A 21,339-nucleotide genomic window follows, 5' to 3' on the forward strand; every position below is an offset into this window, starting at 1 on the left:
TGTTTTTTGAACCCAGTTATACTTTTGGCCTTCACCACATCCCCTGGCAAGGAGATCCACAAGTTGACTGTGTGCTGTGCGAAGAAGTACCTCCTTTTGTTTTAAACCTGCTGACTATTTTATGGGGTGACCCCTGGTTCTTGTGTTATGTGAAGGGGAAACAACACTTCCCTATTCATTTTCTCCACACCAGTCATGATTTTAAAGGCCTTTATCATATCCCCCACTTAGTCATCTCTTTTCCCAAGCTGAAAAGTCCCAGTCTTATTAATCTCTCCTTGTCTGGAAGCTGTTCCCTACCCCTAATCATTTTTGTTGCCCTTGTCTGCACTTTTTTCAATTCTAGTAGATCTTTTTTGAGGTGAGGCAACAGGACTGCATGCAGTATTTGAGGTGTGGGCGTACCAGGTATGTATATCGTGGTATTATGATATTTTCTGTCTTATTATCTATCCCTTACTAATGCTTCCTAACATTCCATTAGCTTTTTTGCACATTGAGCAGATGTTTTCAGAGAACTATCCACCATGACTCCAAGATCTCTTTCTGCTAATTTGGACCTCATCAGTTGGTATGGATAGTTGGGATTATTTCTTCCAATGTGGACTACTTTGCACTTATCAATACTGAATTTGATCTGCCATTGTGTCACCCAGTTCAGTGAGATCCCTTTATAACTTTTTGCTGTCGGCTTCGGACTTAACTGTCCTGATTAATTTTGTACAGTCTGCAAATTTTGCCACCTCACTGGTCACCCTTTTTCCAGATCCTCCATTGTGAAAACAGACAATTGATTCCTACCCTTTGTTTCCTTTCTTTTAACCAGTTACTGATCCATGGGAGGTAGGGTGACCAGACAGCAAATGTGAAAAATCGGGATGGGGTGGGGGGGTAACAGGAGCCTATATAAGAAAAAGACCCAAAAATCAGGACTGTCCCTATAAAATCAGGACATCTGGTCACCCTAATAGGAGGACCTTCCCCCTTATCCTGTGACTGCTTAGTTTGCTTAAGAGCCAGCCTTTGGTGATGGAGCTGGTCAAAGTCTTTCTGAAAGGCCAAGTGCCATAGTGACTGGATCACCCTGATCCACATGCTTGTTGACACTCTCAAAGAATTCCGAAGTGGGCAAAAAGCCAGCGCTGTGTGATCTTTAAAGATCTCCTGGCACCCCTCACAACAACAAGAGCAAACATTTTCACAGAGCAAATGGCTGGGCTGGTCAAAATGTATTCCTCAAAAAATTTTCCCCAGTGGAAAAGGGCTTTTTGACCCCAATGAAAATTTTCACAGGAAGTTCTCATTCTGGTCAAAAATTGCAAGGTTTTTTTGTCAAGAGACCAGAAACTGAAAAACAAATATTGTTAGGAAAAATGGAGGGGTGGGTGGGAAGGGTTTTTTGTTGTTCAAATCAAAAACACGTTGTTTTTTTTTAAAAAAGGTTTTAAAAAAAATGGAAACATTTTCAGTTTTTTTCATCCTGAAACCAAAACATTTTTGTGGGGAAAAACAAAACAAAAATAAATCTTTGAGATTTTCCGCGCACAATAACTGGCATTTTCCCAATCATCTCTAACAACCAAACCTGCCAAAGAACAGTTTATGAATAGGTCGGAATATGAACAAGAGGCTGCTCGGCAGCTCTCCAACACGAGTTTCTACAAGCCATTACCCTATGATCCCACTGAGAGTTACCAAAAGCAACTACAGCATTTGCTCAAGAAACTTCCTGAAAAAGCACAAGATCAAATCCGCACAGACACACCCCTGGAACCCCGACCTGGGATATTCTATCTACTACCCAAGATCCATAAACCTGGAAATCCTGGGCGCCCCATCATCTCAGGCATTGGCACCCTGACAGCAGGATTGTCTGGCTATGTAGACTCCCTCCTCAGGCCCTACGCTACCAGCACTCCCAGCTACCTTCGAGACACCACTGACTTCCTGAGGAAACTTCAATCCATCGGTGATCTTCCTGATAACACCATCCTGGCTACTATGGATGTAGAAGCCCTCTACACCAACATTCCACACAAAGATGGACTACAAGCCGTCAAGAACACTATCCCCGATAATGTCACGGCTAACCTGGTGGCTGAACTTTGTGACTTTGTCCTTACCCATAACTATTTCACATTTGGGGACAATGTATACCTTCAGATCAGCGGCACTGCTATGGGTACCCGCATGGCCCCACAGTATGCCAACATTTTTATGGCTGATTTAGAACAACGCTTCCTCAGCTCTCGTCCCCTAAAGCCCCTACTCTACTTGCGCTATATTGATGACATCTTCATCATCTGGACCCATGGAAAAGAAGCCCTTGAGGAATTCCACCATGATTTCAACAATTTCCATCCCACCACCAACCTCAGCCTGGTCCAGTCCACACAAGAGATCCACTTCCTGGACACTACAGTGCTAATAAACAATGGCCACATAAACACCACCCTATACCGTAAACCTACTGACCGCTATTCCTACCTGCATGCCTCCAGCTTTCACCCTGACCACACCACACGATCCATCGTCTACAGCCAAGCTCTGCGATACAACCGCATTTGCTCCAACCCCTCAGACAGAGACAAACACCTACAAGATCTCTGTCAAGCTTTCTTACAACTACAATACCCACCTGCAGAAGTAAAGAAACAGATTGATAGAGCCAGAAGAGTTCCCAGAAGTTACCTACTACAGGACAGGCCTAACAAAGAAAATAACAGAACGCCACTAGCCGTCACCTTCAGCCCCCAACTAAAACCCCTCCAACGCATTATTAAGGATCTACAACCTATCCTAAAGGATGACCCAACACTCTCACAAGTCTTGGGAGACAGGCCAGTCCTTGCCTACAGACAGCCCCGCAACCTGAAGCAAATACTCACCAACAACCACATACCACACAACAGAACCACTAACCCAGGAACTTATCCTTGCAACAAAGCCCGTTGCCAATTGTGCCCACATATCTATTCAGGGGACACCATCACAGGGCCTAATAACATCAGCCACACTATCAGAGGCTCGTTCACCTGCACATCCACCAATGTGATCTATGCCATCATGTGCCAGCAATGCCCCTCTGCCATGTACATTGGTCAAACTGGACAGTCTCTACGTAAAAGAATAAATGGACACAAATCAGATGTCAAGAATTATAACATTCATAAACCAGTCGGAGAACACTTCAATCTCTCTGGTCACGCAATCACAGACATGAAGGTCGCTATCTTAAAACAAAAAAACTTCAAATCCAGACTCCAGCGAGAAACTGCTGAATTGGAATTCATTTGCAAATTGGATACTATTAATTTAGGCTTAAATAGAGACTGGGAGTGGCTAAGTCATTATGCAAGGTAGCCTGTTTCCTCTTGTTTTTTCCTACCCCCCCCCCCCCAGATGTTCTGGTTTAACTTGGATTTAAACCTGGAGAATGGTCAGTTTAGATGAGCTATTACCAGCAGGAGAGTGAGTTTGTGTGTGTATGGGGGTGGGGGGGATGTGAGAAAACCTTGATCTATGCAGGAAATAGCCCGACTTGATTATGTAAAGAGTTGTCACTTTGGATGGGCTAGCACCAACAGGAGAGTAAATTTGTGGGGGGGGGGTGGAGGGTGAGAAAACCTGGATTTGTGCTGGAAATGGCCCACCTGTTGATCACTTTAGATAAGCTATTACCAGCAGGACAGTGGGGTGGGAGGAGGTATTGTTTCATGATTTCTGTGTGTATATAAAGTCTGCTGCAGTTTCCACGGTAAACATCTGATGAAGTGAGCTGTAGCTCACGAAAGCTCATGCTCAAATAAATTGGTTAGTCTCTAAGGTGCCACAAGTACTCCTTTTTTTTTAAATACAGCAGAACTTATAGACTGGTTTGGCCAATCAGCATAAAACATGGCTTTGAAACCTGTTCAGCTCCGTCTAAAAGAGCCAGCCAGACCATCCTGGGTCACAGGCGTGTTTAAGTTCTTGCTAAACATGGTGGTTTGTCCTGCGCAGAGCGGACGATAAGAGTGCTACTTTCAGTGGCTTGGCCAAATTCCAACTTGGTTAATTACAATCTGCCTCTCTCAGATCTCCCTGAAGTGTCATTTGGAGACTATTCTTCATTCTCACTCCTAAGGAAACCGCAAAAAACATGCCTATGGAGCAGCTGCTACATTTCTATGGAGAATGAGGAGAGCAGGCATGTGTATGTGTTTGGTTAGAAGCACACCCTTTCTCGCCCATCACTGAAATGTGACAGCTCTTCCGAATCACTACCACACACATATAGAAGAACCTTTTATAGTCAAGCTACTTTTCCTCCCCACTCCTCAAAAAACTTCTTTCTTGCAGAGAGCCATTGTGGGGCTTTGGATACGGGCTGGGGCCCTCTGGGCAGTACAACAATACAAATAATTCAATCATAAATAGGAAGTGCAATTTGTACATTGCAATGTGCTGGAACATTTCAGAACGTTCAGCTTACTTCACTCCCAGCAGAATGTCAGCAACAGCATTTGCCCTGTCTACAAGCCCCTGTAGCATGTGACTGGATTTAACAGAAACACACACACACACACACAATCTGCACAGTGCTAAGTGCTCTGGGACGAAAGTCTCTATGCAGATTCATCATTACAAGTATGGATGGGAGTGAGCACAAGAGGCATCTGTCTCCCTGACAGGGAACGCTCCAGGGCTGTGCAGCTAAGGCCCTGTCTACATTAGAGAGGTTGCACAGTGTAATAACTCCAGCGACGCAGAGGTCCTGCACGGATGTAAAGTAGGGCCCATGCCAGTAAGTTACATCAGTGCAAATTCCTTCCATGTCAACAGGACCAACAAGAGGCAGGAATAGGAGCAAGGGGTTCCGAGAATCAGGCAAGGGATCCCACTCCAGGAATTCCTCTTACTCTTTTCCAAAATTAAAACCAGGCCTCTGGAGATTCTGTCTTACTCACATCTTGTGGGAATCCTTGTTCCGGATTTCCTACAAGGAGGCAAGAAATGAAGCCAGACTGTCACCAACTGAAGAACAAAAAGAAAAGGAGTACTTGGGACACTACTACCTCCTTCAGCCTGGAGAAGCCACGAGCAATCCAGTACCCCCCAAAACAAGCCTGCAGCTGCTAACTCTCCCATCGAAATCTCAGACCATTAAGATGCCAGCCTGCAACATGGGACAGGTGAGAGCAACGTAACCATTAACTGCGTTTGAGTCAACTCTTTGTACATGCACTATTAAAAAAAAGAAAAAGAAAACTTCTGGAAGTCATTACAATTCCTCTGCTCCAGCCTCCCCTTTGGCAGACAATCCTCCCCCCTACCCCTGTTCGAAATGCCAGCCTGTGATTTTTAAATGAGAAAAAGCTGTACTGTACTCCAGCGCTTGGATAAACTCCTACACAAACTTCCAGATGTGACACAACGGCCTGGAAGAGGGAATACACAGAAGGATCGCCTTAAAAATATGCACACACGCACAAAAGGCAAACAACCCATGCTCGCGCGCTCGCGTCTCAGCCATGGAGTTGTGTCTGCACGATACAGAGATGAGGAGATACGTGTCGAGATGCAGTGCGTTAGTTAGATTAAGATCGCGCCTCTGCTGGCTTTGCTTGGGAGGCAGTAATCAGAGCTCTGTTGACTGCTGTGTAATACCACAGGAAGCAAATACCATTCCCCCCTCACCCCTTCCCCACCTTGAGGGTTTTCAAACACTGTGAGATGCCTCATGATTACTTGGCTGGTCCTCCCCTGGAGCAGCACTTTGAAAGAAGTTCCATCTTCTTTACTAGGGGTGGGTTGTCCATCTAACCCCCACCCACAGCACAATTCACGCAGAGGTACCCCACCCAATGATCAGCATGGGGTCTTGTTCCAGGAGTCTTGCTTGGGCAGACCTCTCCTGGCTCCAGAGTCTGACTTCATTTATGCTGACCTGGATCTAGAGAGACTTCACAGATTTCAGTGGCATTCCTCCATATTTACCCCGGTGTAACCCAGGGCAGAGTTGTCTCTCCTGGCCCTTTGCTGCAGTTTAGCTACCCAGCATGCCTTCCAACTAGACCCGGGTGATCAGATGTCCCGATTGTATAGAGACAGTCCCGATATTTGGGGCTTTGTCTCAGACAGGCGCCTATTACGCCCCACCCCCGTCCCAATTTTTCACACTTGCTGTCTGGTCACCCTACTTCCAACAAGTTACACCAGGGAGCTGTTGCTGGGGACAGACACCATCCTAGACAAGCTTCTCTCTTTGTGAATGGCCCACAGGTCTGGGTGTGGGGGGAGAGGGGGGAGAGTGGGAATGAGCAGATTACCTCTCCTCATGCAGCACAGACAGGGAGCTGCCCGTTGGCTTTACTGCAGAGTTTCATTTTGGAATGGGCCCTACAGACTTCATGGCTATGAGGTGCAGAAGGGAGTAAGGTGGGGCAGAGACAAGGATGGCTCTGCAGCACACTCCCTCCCCCCCCAGCACCAACCCCTTTGCTAGGAGGCCACAGAAGCTCCCTCCGCTCCTCCCCCTCCCCCCCCCCCAGCACCAACCCCTTTGCTAGGAGGCCACAGAATTGAAGCCTCCCTTTCAATTCCACATGGTCGGGGCTCTCTACCCAGCATAGTCCCCTAGGTAATGATACTCAAAACAGGACAAGAGAGGTTAACTTTACTTAGTCCCCTGGATAGGGAATAATAAGCAGGCCTGGCAGAGGCAACCATGGCCTCTTAGGGGATGGAGGTAGGATTTGGAGAGCGGAGGGAGTACCTAGAACCTCTAGGCCTGGTTCAGGGCCCCTTGTGCTAGGCATCGCAAAAACACAGAACAAAGGTAGTCCCTGGAGCCAAGAGCTTTCATGACCCCCACCTCACCATCTCTACTGTATTTATCCTCACAACCCCTCAGCCAGGTAGGACGGGGCTCTTATCTCCATTGCAGATGGGGAACTGAGGCACAGAGAGGCTAAGTGACTTGCCCAAGGTCACAAGCAAACTCTGGGGCAGAGATTTTGGGACCTGACACTACATCTCCCAAGTCCCAGGCTAGTGTCCTATCCACTGAACTGCCCCTCCTGCTCACCTTTCAGGGAACCGAAGCAGCATCAGGCATTGCTAGGAGAGGGTTAGAGGATAAAAGGAGGCACCAGGGTAGACTGGATTTTGGGCTAGGGTCAAGGAGGTGGTTGTTCTACACCCCACCAGCCTACCCTTTGCACCATCACACAGGATACTTCAATTGTAGGAAACTTTGGCCACTTTCCCTGTCTGCTCTTTTAAGCAAGGCAATTTAAGCACTGAACACAGAACAGGCTCAGCTCCTCATGGGAGTCTGGCTGCAGCACATATAAAAGCTGGGTTTTGGCTCAATGCCCTGACAGTTTAGGGCCCAGACCTGCAAGAGGCTGGACACCTGCAGCTGCAAAAACTTCCAGTGAGAACTGAGGGCCCTCGAGCACCTCACCAGGACAGAGCCTTTGCACGGCAACGTCTCCAAAGGAAAGGGTGCAGAGCGGTGTGGAACTGCCAGAGGGGAGACCCCCAGGCCAGGTCAAACTCGCCTGATTGCATTCAAAAGCCAAGGCTTGGGATAGCTTTGCCATGGCTCATGAACCTATTGGTGAATCTGGGCTGGGTTACGGCGGCACCTGCAAGAGTCTGTGGTGTTCCATCTGGTTTTAAAACCCCAAACCCCGGCAGAACTCTGATTTTCCATCTAGGTTTGAGGCGCTATAAATGGCTCAGAACCAAAAACAGCAAAGCCAAACACCACCCTTGAATCTTGGGGGTGGGGGAATTTCAACACTTAGATCTGGGTTCAGATGTAGCCAATGGCGCCCCCATTTTTACAGCAAGCAATTACCAGGAGAAAAGAGACTGCAATGACCAGGAGCCACCACAAGCAGGACTCAAAACATTTCCCTTCTGTGCAAGCCGATTCACAGGACACACTACCACGTGTTTGCATCCTATTTATTGGGAAGGGATGGGGGAGCTGTTAACAAGTTACAGTGCCTAGCCCAGAACTGGCACCTTCTCCACCCTCAGGCAGTTAAGGAAATACACTTTCCTTGTCTTCTTACTTCTATGCACATGAGCTTCATTTTCCAGACAGACGCTATCTGGACAGGGTGAGGAGAGACTGAGAATTTGCCATCACAAGGGCCCAGGGTCCCCTTCAGATATGCTCGGTATTATTTTCCTGTGCAGAGCTCTTTCAACACAAAGCAGTTTCCATTCTCCTTATTCGCTCCATGCCTGCTCTTCAGACACTCCACAGCTCTTGGAAAACATCCTAATTCTCTGGCTCTGATCAGCAGAGCAGCCTTGTTTAGCCCCTGTGACTGGCTCTTGTCCTTCCAAGCCTGCATGGTAGATTCAATTTCACTTAAAAATAAAAGTTAAGTAACCAGGCTTTTCTCCCCTTTTTGTGTGTGACAAATACACTTCTCTGTGGTGAACTCGCTGTTAGAGAAGGCCCCTTAATGCAACACACAAGCCCTAGTTTCTGTACTGGAGGCTTTTCTTAACTTTTTTAATGTCAGCTGTAGGTCAAAAGTTCCTGTACAGTACTTTGATTATAAGCCTGTATGAAACACAAACATTTGGCCTTCTCCTGCCTTTAAACAGACATTCCTCACCCAGAACAGAGTGGATCCTTTTATCACAGTGACAAGGTCAGGCCTCAGTAGCACCTTCTCATATACAGACAATCAGACAGATGCCTCCAGTATGTCACTCATGCTCCAAAGCACTCTGCCTTTCCCTCCCTTAAGCTTAGGAAGTGCCCGTGTATCTTACCCTCATCCCAATGCCACACACAGCTGATTTCTCCTATGCTTGCTGCAGGGGCCCTGCATCACCCCAAAACCCCCTCCCATGTCACACAGAGTCTCCTTGCCAGGATTTGACACAGCAAAGACACACTCATGGAATCCCAAAACTCCAGTGAGAAGCACCTCTCTCCCTCTGACCTCACGTGGATGCAAGGATCTCAGTAAAGGGAGCTGCACTCATCTTTGATGCAGGCTCAGTTGGGGACACACAATTTGGCAGCAGGTTCTGCTGTACAGAAGAAGTGCCAGATTCTGTCATCATTGAGTAATGCCTGACTCCTTTCGAAATCCATGCTGGTCCTTGCAGGGTCAGCTACAACACAGCACAAGTAAGGCTGGCAGAATTTGGCCCTCTGAATTTGGATACTTTAAAGTACAGAGAAGTAGGGGACTTAAATAGATTTGGAATCGAGACACCAGATCCAAACATGCCCAAGCTTTGGGTTGTGAGATCTGGATCGGTCCAGACCTTTCTAAATTTGAGAGAGGAAAAAGTTTCCTCCCCCAACCCAGATATAACAACTTTGCTCTGAGAAACCAAATATAAGCCCTTATGGCCCAGGAGGCGAATGGCTTCAGACTGAAACACTACAGAGAACCCTGCGGAATCATTCTGACGTGGAACTTTGCATTGCTGCAGGATGAGTGCTAAACACTCAGCCGATCTACTAGTTCCCTGCTCCTTCCCCTGCCCCAAATCCCCCTCATCACCTCGAATATCAAGGTCATGTAAACAGCTTGGAGAGATAGGCCAACATCTTTTGGATTAGTGGTACTTCAGCCTTGTGTGCAATCGCAGGCCATGCCAGCAAAGGAAGCTTTGTTAATTCAAGCTCTCTCCCTAGGGAGAGAGGAGAAGCCAAGAGCACAGGACCAGAATCGGCAGTACACAGTGATACCCCCAGTAAATGGCAAGATTTATCAGCTAGATAAGTGCACCGCAAACCCCACATTGAAATACAGGCCCTGCCAAGTCAGGACTCGGTACCTTTCCACAACCTGTCCTCATCTGACAAGTACCAGGACTGAATTAATTGAATTAATAAAAAGGGCACTTGGGAATTGAAGAAATAGGAAGGGAGCAGACACAATTAAACAAGAGTCCAGCCTTTTGAACTTGCATATTCAGTGACTGCCAAAAGGTAAAACAAAGATAAAATACTGAACCACGCTAACGAAGCTCAGCCCTCCCCTGTCAAAAGCACTGTGGATCGGAGAGGATTTTGCCAGCCATGTGACCCAAACCATTGTCACTCTATCAAGAACAGCTGGTGGCAACAAAGAATTTGGCCAGATGTGATCTGGTTTTCTGATGATCTGTTTTTACCATGGGGCCTCGGTTCTTAAAGATTACAGAGTGATAAGTCACTTTTCTGAACAACCGAGCTAAAGGAGTAGAAAAGATGTCAACAGGCAGACAGCTAAACTCCCAACACTCCAGCAGCAACCAACCAACCATAAAAGCAAAATAGAAGCAAGCTTGTTTAATAACATCTAAAATGTATTGACCCTCAGCAAGTAATCAGACTCAGCCAGTACTCCAGGGTGAAGAAAATATCCCTCTCACTCACTGTTTAGCAGGTTGAGTCACATTTTCAACTCCCTGCTTTCTGGGTCAGCAACACTGAAAACATATTTAGAAAGAAAAGAAAAACCAAAAAACACACCAGAGGGCCACAGCACTGCTACCCAGTGAGGGCCTATGGCTCCAAGCCCTCTTGTTTTTTCTCTCAGTATTGAATAGAGAACAGGTAACCATCAGTGGAAATTCCAGCTTCCCAAGCTGCGATTAGTGGCTGAGCTCCCTTTGAACTGGTGCCTGCAGGTGCTTGGGGGGAGATTTTTATTTTTTTTTTGAACAACACTCATTTTCCAAGGACAAAAGTTAACCTCTTTGCACCGGCAGACTTGTGTACTGAGATGCTTTTCAGGTTGAAATAGGCACCTCATATGAGCAAGAGAGGCGGGGAGGATAAAAAGGAATCCACTGAAAACACCTGCACATTTTTGAGATGCCACCTGTCTCAAAATGATCATTAAAAGAGGCTAGAAAACACAGTGAGATCAGCAATTGTAAATAATAATATTCATAATGGTAGATAATAAGACCATTCTGTTTGGCAGGCTGACATTAGCAAATATTTCCTTCCCAAAGAGAATGCTTTAGCAAGTTTCAAGATTTCCTAAGATGCTTAAATAAGTGCAGCTTTGAACTGCTCAGCGAGTGTGAATGAGATTTAGGGAACCCGCTGGAAAGTGCTCATGTGATTGGGACCTGAAACCTCCTTTTTCCTCCTAGGGGCTACTCTAAGAATGAGGCAGACTGTTTACCAGATAAATGATCCTCATCACAAAAGTAAAACTGCAGTCAAGACTACAGAAGAGCCCACTTTTCTCGGACACACCAGATTTAACCCTGATTTAACCCCTCACTGATTAGCCCGAAATTGGGGAGGGCTAAGGGGAACCAGACCACAGATGTTAATCACCTAGTCCCTCCCCTTATGAATCCACCCTCTACGCTACAGCCTCAGGTATTGGGCATGTGTGCAACTTGACTAGCTCTCTCGCTAGACGATCTGAATGGATTTAATAACTTCCTCCTGTTTACTCAGGAAGATGCTGTCTTTTATGTACACGACCCTGCTGGCAGTCAGACAGCTCTGATTAAATTGAGTTTGTGTTTTTATTATTTATTTTAAAATACATGTAATGAGTTTGGAGGCGGTAAAGCGTCTGTAATGCTACAAAGAAAAGCGTTGATTGCAGCTCTGACACCAGGGAGGGTTTTTAAAAAGGGGCTAAGAAAGAAAGATCCCTAGCTAACAGTGCTATTTTCCCTCCTCTTAGAGGATTAGACTTGACCAAAACAACACAGCTCTCCCGCAGATCTGGACCAGGAAGAGGGAATGCAAGCAAGCAGGTAGCTGATATGAATCATGGCTCACTCTGGTGACCTCTAATTTCTTCCACTAGACCCTGAATAGTCTCTGATTTTTAGCGGAGTGCTGCAATCTATGATTCCCCAGGGCCCAATTCTGTGTTCTTTCTAAACCCCACACTCAAACGACTCCTTAATGGTCTTTTACATCCAGCACAAGAGAAAAGAAAGCAGCTTTTAGAAGAAACAGGCCCATCCCCAGATCCCCTTAAAGTCAATGGAGAAATCTCCCATTGGCTTCAATGGGCTTTGGACCAGGTCCTTTGAGCGCCCAGTCTTCATTTCCAATAGTGATTGAAAGGGGGATGGGTGAATCATCATGTAGCCCTTCAATAAATGAACAGAGACGAGTGGGAAAAACTTGTAAATCCCATGGAAGGCTCCTGGAGCATTGCAGTAAAGCAGCCGCCCCTAAATTAAATACGAGGTTCTGTAATTACACTACAGCTAACGCACCTGGAGAAGAGCATAAGTGATTGATTTAGAAGGATGGGTTCCTCCCTGAGTAGTCAGCACAACCATCATCTCCGACTGTCTGGAGGCTGCAGAAAGCACCACCACTCAGGATTGCATGAAAAGGGAAGGTGGTTTTTTTGGTTTGTTTGGGTTTTTTTTGCCACCACCTGCCTTGCACAAGCTAAATTATTTAAGAACACCATAGCCAGGCTCAAAATCTACAGTAAGGAACCTTCCCCTCCCCACTCCCCGCTTTATTTTCCTTTCCTGTCCCTAGTTAGCATGTCTTAGCCATGCCAGATCTAACATTTCAGTAACCTGCCCCCCTCTTTAAAGGCTTGATTCATTTTTTTTAAATGTAACTATGGCATAGAAAACAGGATGAGTGAGAAATGAGCTGCCAGGAGCACAGATTTGCAAGAGAGAGGCTCCTTCTGTGGTTCTTTTTGTCATGCAAATGTTGTAATTATGCATTTAAAGTATAAACCACTCTCCCATCACTGTAGTAGATGGAGCGGTCTGCGCTTTCCTAGAGTCTCCTATCTAATCTGCACACAGGAGCGCTTTAATAAACACCCAGTATTTCTCCCTTTCCTTTGTTCTTTTAAACAGATGTCTGGTCGCTGAGAGAGAGAGGAAGATCCTATCTACTGCTTTCCTCCCCCCAGTTTAATTAGGGGTGAAGGTGTCTGAAATCTGGCCATGTTTGTACAATAGATATGGGGTTAGGGTCCATTGTGGTGTCTAAGCAGCTGCTGGGCTGAAAAGGGTGGGGGGAGGGAAATCCCAGGCTGGGTTAACAATAAATGCAGGCATACATCCAGGTAAACATCTCTCTTAGGGGCGATCTCTCAGTGGCTTTGGAATATGGGCCTAGCAAAGGAAGCGCTAGCCAGGGAGCCTGATCCAAAGCCCACTGAACCCAGTGGGAGTCTTTCCATTGACTACAATGGGTCATGCACCTAGAGGGGCTGGGGGGAAAAAAGAGGCTAAAGAATAGATTCCCCCACCCTAGACACAACCCCCTTCGCCTCATCAGGGCCTCCGAGTGGAACTTGCACCAACGCCTAGTGTGGAGGGGTCTTTTGTATCAGGGCCGTCCAGAATTATCCATGTTCACTTTCCTTTCACCTCCTCAACTAAAAGACGGGAGGGGGAGCGGGGTGAGTGCAACTCCATCTCACAGACAGACCTGCTCTGCTGGTCTCTCCAGAGCGTTACATATTGTTTCCATTCTCTCTAGTACTTTTCTGGAATCCCATGTTATGACTTCAACCCCGGAGAAATCCCTGCCTACCAAGGGAGGAAACATTGAGAAACCCCTTCAATAGATTCTGGAAAAACTTCCAAGAAATGAATTGGAGACAGACAAATGAAACCGAGGGAGCTGGGCGGCAGGCTCACACACGTCCACCCTCCAGCCCCCTCCTCCTCCAGGGGAGGAAAAGCTGCAAACTTTGGGAAGGAACGCGGGGAGAGTCTCCTCGGAGCCGGAGTCCTTAGCGAAGCAACTAGCAACTCCAGTGACTTGTTTTCGTCAATATTTCTGCCTTTGTTTTATCAATATTTGTGTCGCATCTCTGCTTTCTCCCCCCTCCAAGTTCCTCCTCCCCTCAACCCGGAGTCCCCAGGTAATTTTACAAAATTCACCAAGTCCAGGCTCTTTTTCAAACAAGCCCCCCCCCACACACACACACACACACCCTCCCAGCCCTTTCAGCATCTGGAGAGCTTCCAGCTCTGCAACTGCTGGTGTCCAAGGGTGCTCCCTGGACCTATAAACCTTGGCCCTGCAAAGCCGCCTTCATGGAGATAACTTCTTGGGATGGTGGCAAAGAGGTCCAGGGAGCTCTCTAATCTGGAAGCCCCGTGGAAGGGAGGCAGGGTTGGAGAGGGGTGCCCAGGCTTACCTTGGCAGTTCCATCTGCCAGCTTGCAAAGGATATGGGTTGCACACCACCCGGAGGCACCAGCTCCTGGGTCTGCTCTCCTGGCTCAGGTAAAAGAAGACGACCGGGGCCAGAGCCGGGTAGGGGAGCCCCTCCACCTCCGAGTCCCCACTTCCTGCGTCCTTGTCCCCTGGACCCGAGCGACCTCCATTCCCGGACAGGTCATTAAGGCGGATGAAAGTCTTGGATTTGCCCGGCTCTGGGTCCTGCTCCTCGGCTGCTCTCGGTCCATCTTCGTCCATCCTCCGGCCAGCAGACCCGGGTCCGAACCGGGAGAAGGAAGAATGTGCCCGGGGACGGAAGGGGTTATTAGCGGGTCAGGGACCTACAGGGGACAGCCATGCCGGCTGGGATCAGGGGACTGCAGGGGGAGGGATAAGGTTCTGGCTCGGTTCGGTGGTTCTGACTCAGGGAAGCTTCAGACCCAAGGCTGCATCCTCTTTCCCCAGGTGGGCGGCTGGATGAGCGCAGGTCCCCCCTTTGCAGGCATTTGGAGCCGGATCGGAGCCGAGCCGGGACCTGGCTGGCCCGGTTCTCCTTCCCCCTCCTCCGGTGCCGGTGGCTCCTCCTCACTTTGCTCTCCTCTGCCTGCCTCCGGGATCCCGCTCCAGCCCGGGCGGAGGGACCGGCTCAGCCCCTGCAGCGGAGATGGAATCCTTTCCCCCGGCTCCCCTCCCAACTCCAGCGCGCACCAGCCGCGCAGGGGCTGCTCCCAGTCCAGCCTGGGCTGAGTTTAGCGGGTCCGCATCTGTCCCTCCAGCCTGCACATCTGGCCGTGCCAATGGCAGGGCAGGTCCTGGAGGGCGAGAGTCGGGGGACCCCCCCTGGGGCAAGGAGGGGGCTTGGGGTCCAGGAGCCTCCTCTGGGGGCTGGGCTCCTCCTGCCCTGCAAGGGTTATCTGGGGGTCGGGGGGGGGAGCGGCGGGGGGAGCCCGGGGAGGATGCTCCTCCTTAGCGCTGCCTCTCGGACAGCAGAGCGAGCGAGAAGCTGAGAGCTCCGCGCGCCTCACAGCTGGATCCCTCACTCCAACTTCCAGCCCGGGCACCGCCTCCCCAGAGCCACCGTGGCAGCCAATCTGGGCTCGCCTCTGGCCCCTCGGAGCTTCCCCATTGGCTCCGGGAGGTGGCAATTAAGGGATGCAACGGCGGGGCCACAGCTGGAATCTGAGACAGTTACTAGCGCGCTGGGCACCCCTTCCACCCCAGCCCCGGCGCAGGGGCAGCCAATGGGGCTGGAGGACGGGGCGAACCCCTCTTCGGATTGGCTGGCTGCCTGCCTCTGGGACTCCGAGCCTGAATTGCACGGGGAGAGCGCGAGCTCCGGCGAGTTAGCAGAGCTAGGGAGGTACTGGGGCGGGGGGGGGGGCGGCTGCACTTGGATCCCCGCGCCGGTTTGGGCGGGGGTTCTGAGCGAGCCTGGGCCGGCCCATCACACACAGGGACCCTCCCCGGCCCGGGCAGCGAGCAGAGGGGCCGGCGGCGCGAAGCTCCCAGAGCCCCTTGGGGAGGGAGGGGCGCTGGACTGGGGGTGCGCTGGGAGGAAGGCGAGGTTCTGCAGCGCCCCAGCTGCATGCTGGAGGTGGGGCCCCGTGCAAGGGAGCGGGCAAGCAGTGCACCCCTCGGGGCTTGGCGCACCCAAGAGGGGCTTGGGCGGATCTGTGTGTCGGGGGGCAGAGCCTTTGGGGAGAGGCGCGGAGCGCCCGGCAGCCCGGAGCAAGCTGAGAGGCGCTGACCGGGAAAGGAGGGCAGAGGTTAAGAGAGCGGAGAGACCGAGGGTCCGGTTTGCCATCGACTTCAGCGATGGCTGGGTGGGGCGGACGCTGCCCAGCCCCAGCACCTGCCTGGAGCCGGCTGGGCTGGGGCCAGGCAGCGCTCGCTCTCCCTGCGCTGCCAGAGGAGGAGGCTGCGCAGAAGGGGGAAGCCGAGGGTGCAGTCGTCTTTAGCGAGCTCCCCCGCCCCCGGGGCGCGCGGTCCCCGGGCTCTCTAGAGTTCGCGAGAGCAGCTTTGGGCTCTGATGAGCTTTACCACAGACTCCACCACATCTGGGCAGAGACCCCGAGCTGGCTCCGCTCTGACTCTAGGATCCGCCTTGCGCTAGGGTCGGTTCTGTTTCTCCCCTGTACCGTCTCCTACTCGCCCCCGAGGGCGAAGGAGACACTGCTTTGGCGGGGGCTGCCCCAGCGCACCCCGGGGCGCCCGCTTCGGCGCACCGCCCCCGCCCAGGTGCTGCTGCCCGGTGCGCTCCCCTGCGTGCTCACGGGCGCCCTACCGAGCCCGTTCCTGCAAACACGTCCTGCCACACGCCACGGAGGAGGTACCAGATTTCCTTCCCGGCAGTGGCTCCTTGTGCAGACTCAGGGCAGCCCTGGGCAGGAGCTGACACTGACTCGACTCGGGGAAGCGAGGCGTCAAGGGGAGAGTTCCAGGGTGACAGACCCCCAGGTAGTGCAAGGGAAGAGGGAGGCATATGTCCTGAGCAGGCGGCGCAGCTGGGAGGAGAGGAGGGGGGCTGTATCAGAGGTGAAGCGGGACTGTGGCCTGAGACCAGAAAGTGGCGTGGAGGAGCGTCTGCAAAGGAGCGAGGTCAAGCTCTAGGGGCGCCCTTCCTCTGCCAAAACCAGGGCGGAGCTCTCGTCACTCCCCTGATTTGGGTAAGCCCGGCTATCCCTGCAGGTCCCCCTCCGCCCCGGCTGGTGCGGTGAGAGCTCCCCCTGCTGGCTCGCTGTGCTTTCACCACTCAGGAGGGCTCTACAGAGAAGCCATGGTGTGTGGGGGGAGGAAATGGTTATGGGAGCAGAGGGGTGGGCGGGGAGGAAATGCCACTTGGAGAGACAGAGACAGAGAGACAGCTGGGCTGGGGAAAGCAGGATAAGCACAAGCCCGAGCAAAGCAGGCTCCATGGCAGGTAACTGGCAGGTGAGGCGGCTGGGATCTTTCTGATGTCTGGATGCACAGGCAAGAAGCAGGGCCAAGGAAGTAGGGGATTAGGTCTCTCTGCCCCAGAAGGGATGTAACAGCCAGGGTTTAAGTGGGACATAATGAGGATGCAATGCTGAGGGACATGTGATGTTGGGAGGAGAGCAGTTATGGGAGTCTGCCAAGGGACAGGTCGTGGATGAGCGTCTGGGAACTGGACTGCTCTGGCTTGAGAGGTAACAGGAGAACCCGGGTAGCGCTGTACAGTAAACTAATGGGAAGGGGGAGCAGCTCAGGATACTAGTACTGATTTGCACTCCAGTAGTGCCAAGATGGGGCCCCCTGCAGTACAGTCACAGAGTAAGAGACAGTACCTGCCCCAAGGAGCTTACAGTCAAAGCAGACCAGTCAAGGGGTGGGAAACCAATGACTTTCCCAGGGGTACACTGCAAGTCTCTGATAGAGCAGGGAATAGAAGCCAGGCCTTCCAATTCCTACCCCACTTCCCTAGCCATTAGGTTCTCTTATCTCTCCCATAGGTCTGCTGAAAGAAAACTGAAGTAATGGAAGCTTCTAACTCCCCAGACAGGGCTGGCTGCCAGGCACTCTGTGGCAAAGAGAACTAGGACAAACCATGATGTATTGCACCCCAAAGTAGTGATGCCTTCAAACACTCCCCTTTAAACAGCTACCCGAGTGTACCTGCAAAGCTGCAGACCAGGTTGAGTGAGGGTCCCCTTTTAAAATTTGCTCCTGGAGGCTTTTAATTGTTGCGTCCCCTCACCCCATCCCTTCATCCAGTCTAGGCCCGTTGGTTCTTTTTTTAATATCCCAGAGTCCTTTCCCCCTCCTCATGTCACATTATCCTTGCCTTCATCATTGGAAGGGCTGGTTGCAGCCCCTTATAGAGCCTGCCAGCGGCATGCCCTCAGCAAGCCAGAAGCCACCACTAGAGAGCAACAGGCAGAAGTTCTCCCTGACCCAGCACCCCCCTTTGTTCTCTGAAGCCTGCTGGCCTGGGAGCAAGCTTGATCTTGGATTCAGAGCTTGTGCTGTCGTGCCTGGGACAGAATATTACATTTATTGGCAAAACTCCAGGGCAAACTAGGCTCTGTTCCAGAATTTGCAGAGGGAAAGTGTCCAAAGAGGCAGAGGAAAGTTAAGTCACACTCAGGGCCATGCTCTTCCCTCAGGTGCACCCCCAAAGCTACAGTCCCATGGACATCAGCCAACTTGCCCCAAGGAAACTCATGGAGTTGGGCAGCTGTAAGGGAGGGGAGAGTGGGGGAAAGTGTACTGAGAAGAGGAGATACTGATTGCTCAAGTATATAGGATGGAAATCTGGATCCTTTCTCACATCTGGGACAGTTTGAGGGGACCACCCCCATCTGGGACTGCTTGAGAGACCCTCCTGCCCCAACTGAAGACCATTTCTCCCCCAGCTGTTATACTGGACTGGGCGGGGGAAGGGAGTGTAGGTGGGTCTGTCTTTGCTGATCAGGTCCTGAAGAAGGTGTTCTCAGAGCTGGGTGGGCAGGAGCTGGTTAGTAATACACTAAAGTCCTGGGTTACCATCCTGGTGTAAAATACCAGACTAGAGTCCCTTATCCACACCACAGACAACACCTGCAGCGGCTGTGCGTGCTTCTGCTGCCCTATTTGCTAGGGTGTCTAGGCTGATCTGCAGAGAGCACCTCAAGGGAGTGAAAGTCTGTCACTCTTTGGCCTCTCTACAGAGCCTTGTGACAAGCCACCAGTGAGTACCAGTCACGCTATGGGGCTTGTGATGGGGATGCCTGCCTGCTAAGAAATGGATTGCTAAATCTCCTCCACACAGGCCACTGGACAGCTGTTAGATGGTAACAAGTGTCACTCACCAATGGCCCAGTCTGGCGAATTAGAAGAACTAGGCTCGGTTTTAAAACCCACGGCAGCAAGTCTCAGAGGCCAGGTCCACCAGGCTCGCTCTACAGCACTAAAAAAAACCAGCACCCACCCCAGCTTCAGAGCCCAAGACCAAACCTCCACAAAGCTATTTTTAGCACCATTGCGCAAGCCTGAGCCAATAGACCTGGGCTCTGAGACTCACTGCCATGGGGTTTAAAATGCAACTGAGACATACCCTGTTGTCCTCCCTCTACCATCAGGGCTAATATGTTCACACTCTAGATAAGGAGCGGTCAAACTGTGGCTCGCAAGCCACATGCAGCTCTTTTACTGTTAAAGTGCGGAGCCCCCCCATGCCCTTCCCATTTGCCACCTACCAGACTGGCAGGGGAGCTTGGGATCTCTGCCTTGTAATGGGGTGGTGGGGTAGGGGCTTCTGCCCAGTGGGGAGGGGATTCTCAGGGCTTCTGCCCAGCAGGGTGCACCTTCCAGGGCTTGAGGCTTCAGCAGGAGTGGGCCTGAAGCCGCAAGCCCTGGCAGGCGCCTCCCATGGGGCTGAAGGTCCGAGGCCTGGAAGGTGCGCTCTGGCTCTGGCACGTCTGAAGATTGTTGTATTTGGCTCGGAGGGTAAGTCTGGCCGCCCCAGCTCCAGATGCACATTACATGCCATCCCATTGCATAAAGCTGGGGGAGAGAAAAGCCGCACATGCCCCTCCAATTTCATTGTTGGCTCAAAACTCTCTGTGCCTGTTAAATAGCAAAGGTGCAGTGTCTGAGGAGCTATGAAGACAGCGCCCAGACACCCCTAGTTGAGAACAGGGCTCTATAGTGCTAGGGTCTGCACAGAGATGGCCCCTGCCCCAAAGAACGTACATTCCCAACTGAAAAGGGTGGGAAGGGAAACAGATACAGAGGTGACTGGCCCAAGGTCACACAGCATGTCAGCGGCAGAGCCAGGAACAGAACCCAGGTCTCCCAGTGCCCTCTCCATCGGCCCACACTCCCACCACCCCTCAAACACGGACTTCCTTGAATCGTGTAAGATCTGGATTTGTGTTCGTGCTAACACAACCCTGGCTCTCTGCCTTCACTGCTCCCCAGCGAATGCTATTCCAATAGCACTGTTCTAGGTCTTTATACTAACATTGTCATTTACAGAAAGGTCCACAAAACACATTTACATGCGCAAGGTGCAACGTTAGATCAAGTGAGTCTCCACGCTCTGTACGGATAGATGGGACACATGCTTTTGATCTGATTCTCTTTGTATATTGACAATGTACAGAGGACCTTTGTGTGTCATGGTTTGCTCCAAATCCATTTAAACAAACATTTTTAGGAGATGAGGCTCAGAGCCTTTAAGTGGGTTACCAGATTACACGCTGCCTCCATTTTAATTACAATTGATTCATTGTGTTTAATTTGTACATTTTGTCAAATTACGTTTCTTGTGGGAATTGGAAAATTTTGCTTTTAAAGACATGTTCCCAATCTGTTACCTAGGCAGCCCTGCATCCCCCTTTCTCTCATGGAATGGGGGAAGCTGCACATGCAGGAGGTCTCTCACTGTTCCTGGGACAATCCAACTGTTTATTTTTTTCAAACAAGAAAAGGAGTGCATGTCCAGGAGCCATAGACCACAAGACACTGAGTCTGGGGGAGGATGTAGGAGGAGTTGTGGCTCAAATCCTGAAACGCAGCAAAGAGCATAGCAGCAACAGAAGAAGAAAGTAACAGAACTTGGAGATGCATATTAAGGAGATTTCAGATGTAAATGAGAGGACATCATTTCAATACTGCACAAGAAACTAATGAGGCCACATTTGTCTCCCCTGCACAATTCTGGCCACCTAATTAGAACAAGGATAGTGCAAAGAAGGAAATGGGAGAGAGCAGTGGGCAACACAGATGATACAGGGCCTGGAGCATCTGAGCCATTCAGAGCAACTAGAGAAACTAGATCTCCGCTCTTTAGAGGAGGAAGAGGAAGCCAGACTCGGCGAGGTATTGCAACATCTGAAATTAACCAAGTGAAGAGATGCCACATGTGCCCTACAGAAGCAGCATGGCCCCATAGGTAAAGCAATGGACTAGGACACAGAAGATCTAGGTTCTATCCTAGCTCTGCCACTGTACCTGAGCAAGTCGCTTCTCCTATCCACTGTAAGCTCAACAGGGCCCTGATCTTGGTTGAGGCATGCAGGTGTTAATGTAACAAGCAAGCCTCACCTACAAAGGTCAAAGCTTGAATTAAGAGAAGAGTCCGTGAGCCTGCAGAGTTTATTTACACCGAAGTCCGCTCCCTTCACTACACAAGCTCTTTTGTGCTAGGAGGTCTAGGAGCTGCATACAAGTACAAAACCAAGAACG

At 50.5% G+C, this 21,339-nt stretch overlaps 1 protein-coding gene across 1 annotated transcript in view; it reads right to left on the bottom strand.

Annotated features, from left to right (window-relative positions):
* The window catches only part of CACNA1G (calcium voltage-gated channel subunit alpha1 G), a 285,440-nt gene extending 270,997 nt beyond the window's left edge, over positions 1–14,443 (bottom strand). Inside the window, exon 1 of the mRNA XM_073310526.2 lies at positions 14,165–14,443. Within this exon, the coding sequence (XP_073166627.2) occupies positions 14,165–14,409 (245 nt within the window). The 5' untranslated portion in view covers positions 14,410–14,443. The remainder of the gene's footprint in view (positions 1–14,164) is intronic.
* Positions 14,444–21,339: the final 6,896 nt, after the last annotated feature.

This window comes from Lepidochelys kempii, chromosome 14, assembly GCF_965140285.1.
Source record: "Lepidochelys kempii isolate rLepKem1 chromosome 14, rLepKem1.hap1, whole genome shotgun sequence".
In the NCBI taxonomy this organism is placed as follows: domain Eukaryota; kingdom Metazoa; phylum Chordata; order Testudines; family Cheloniidae; genus Lepidochelys; species Lepidochelys kempii.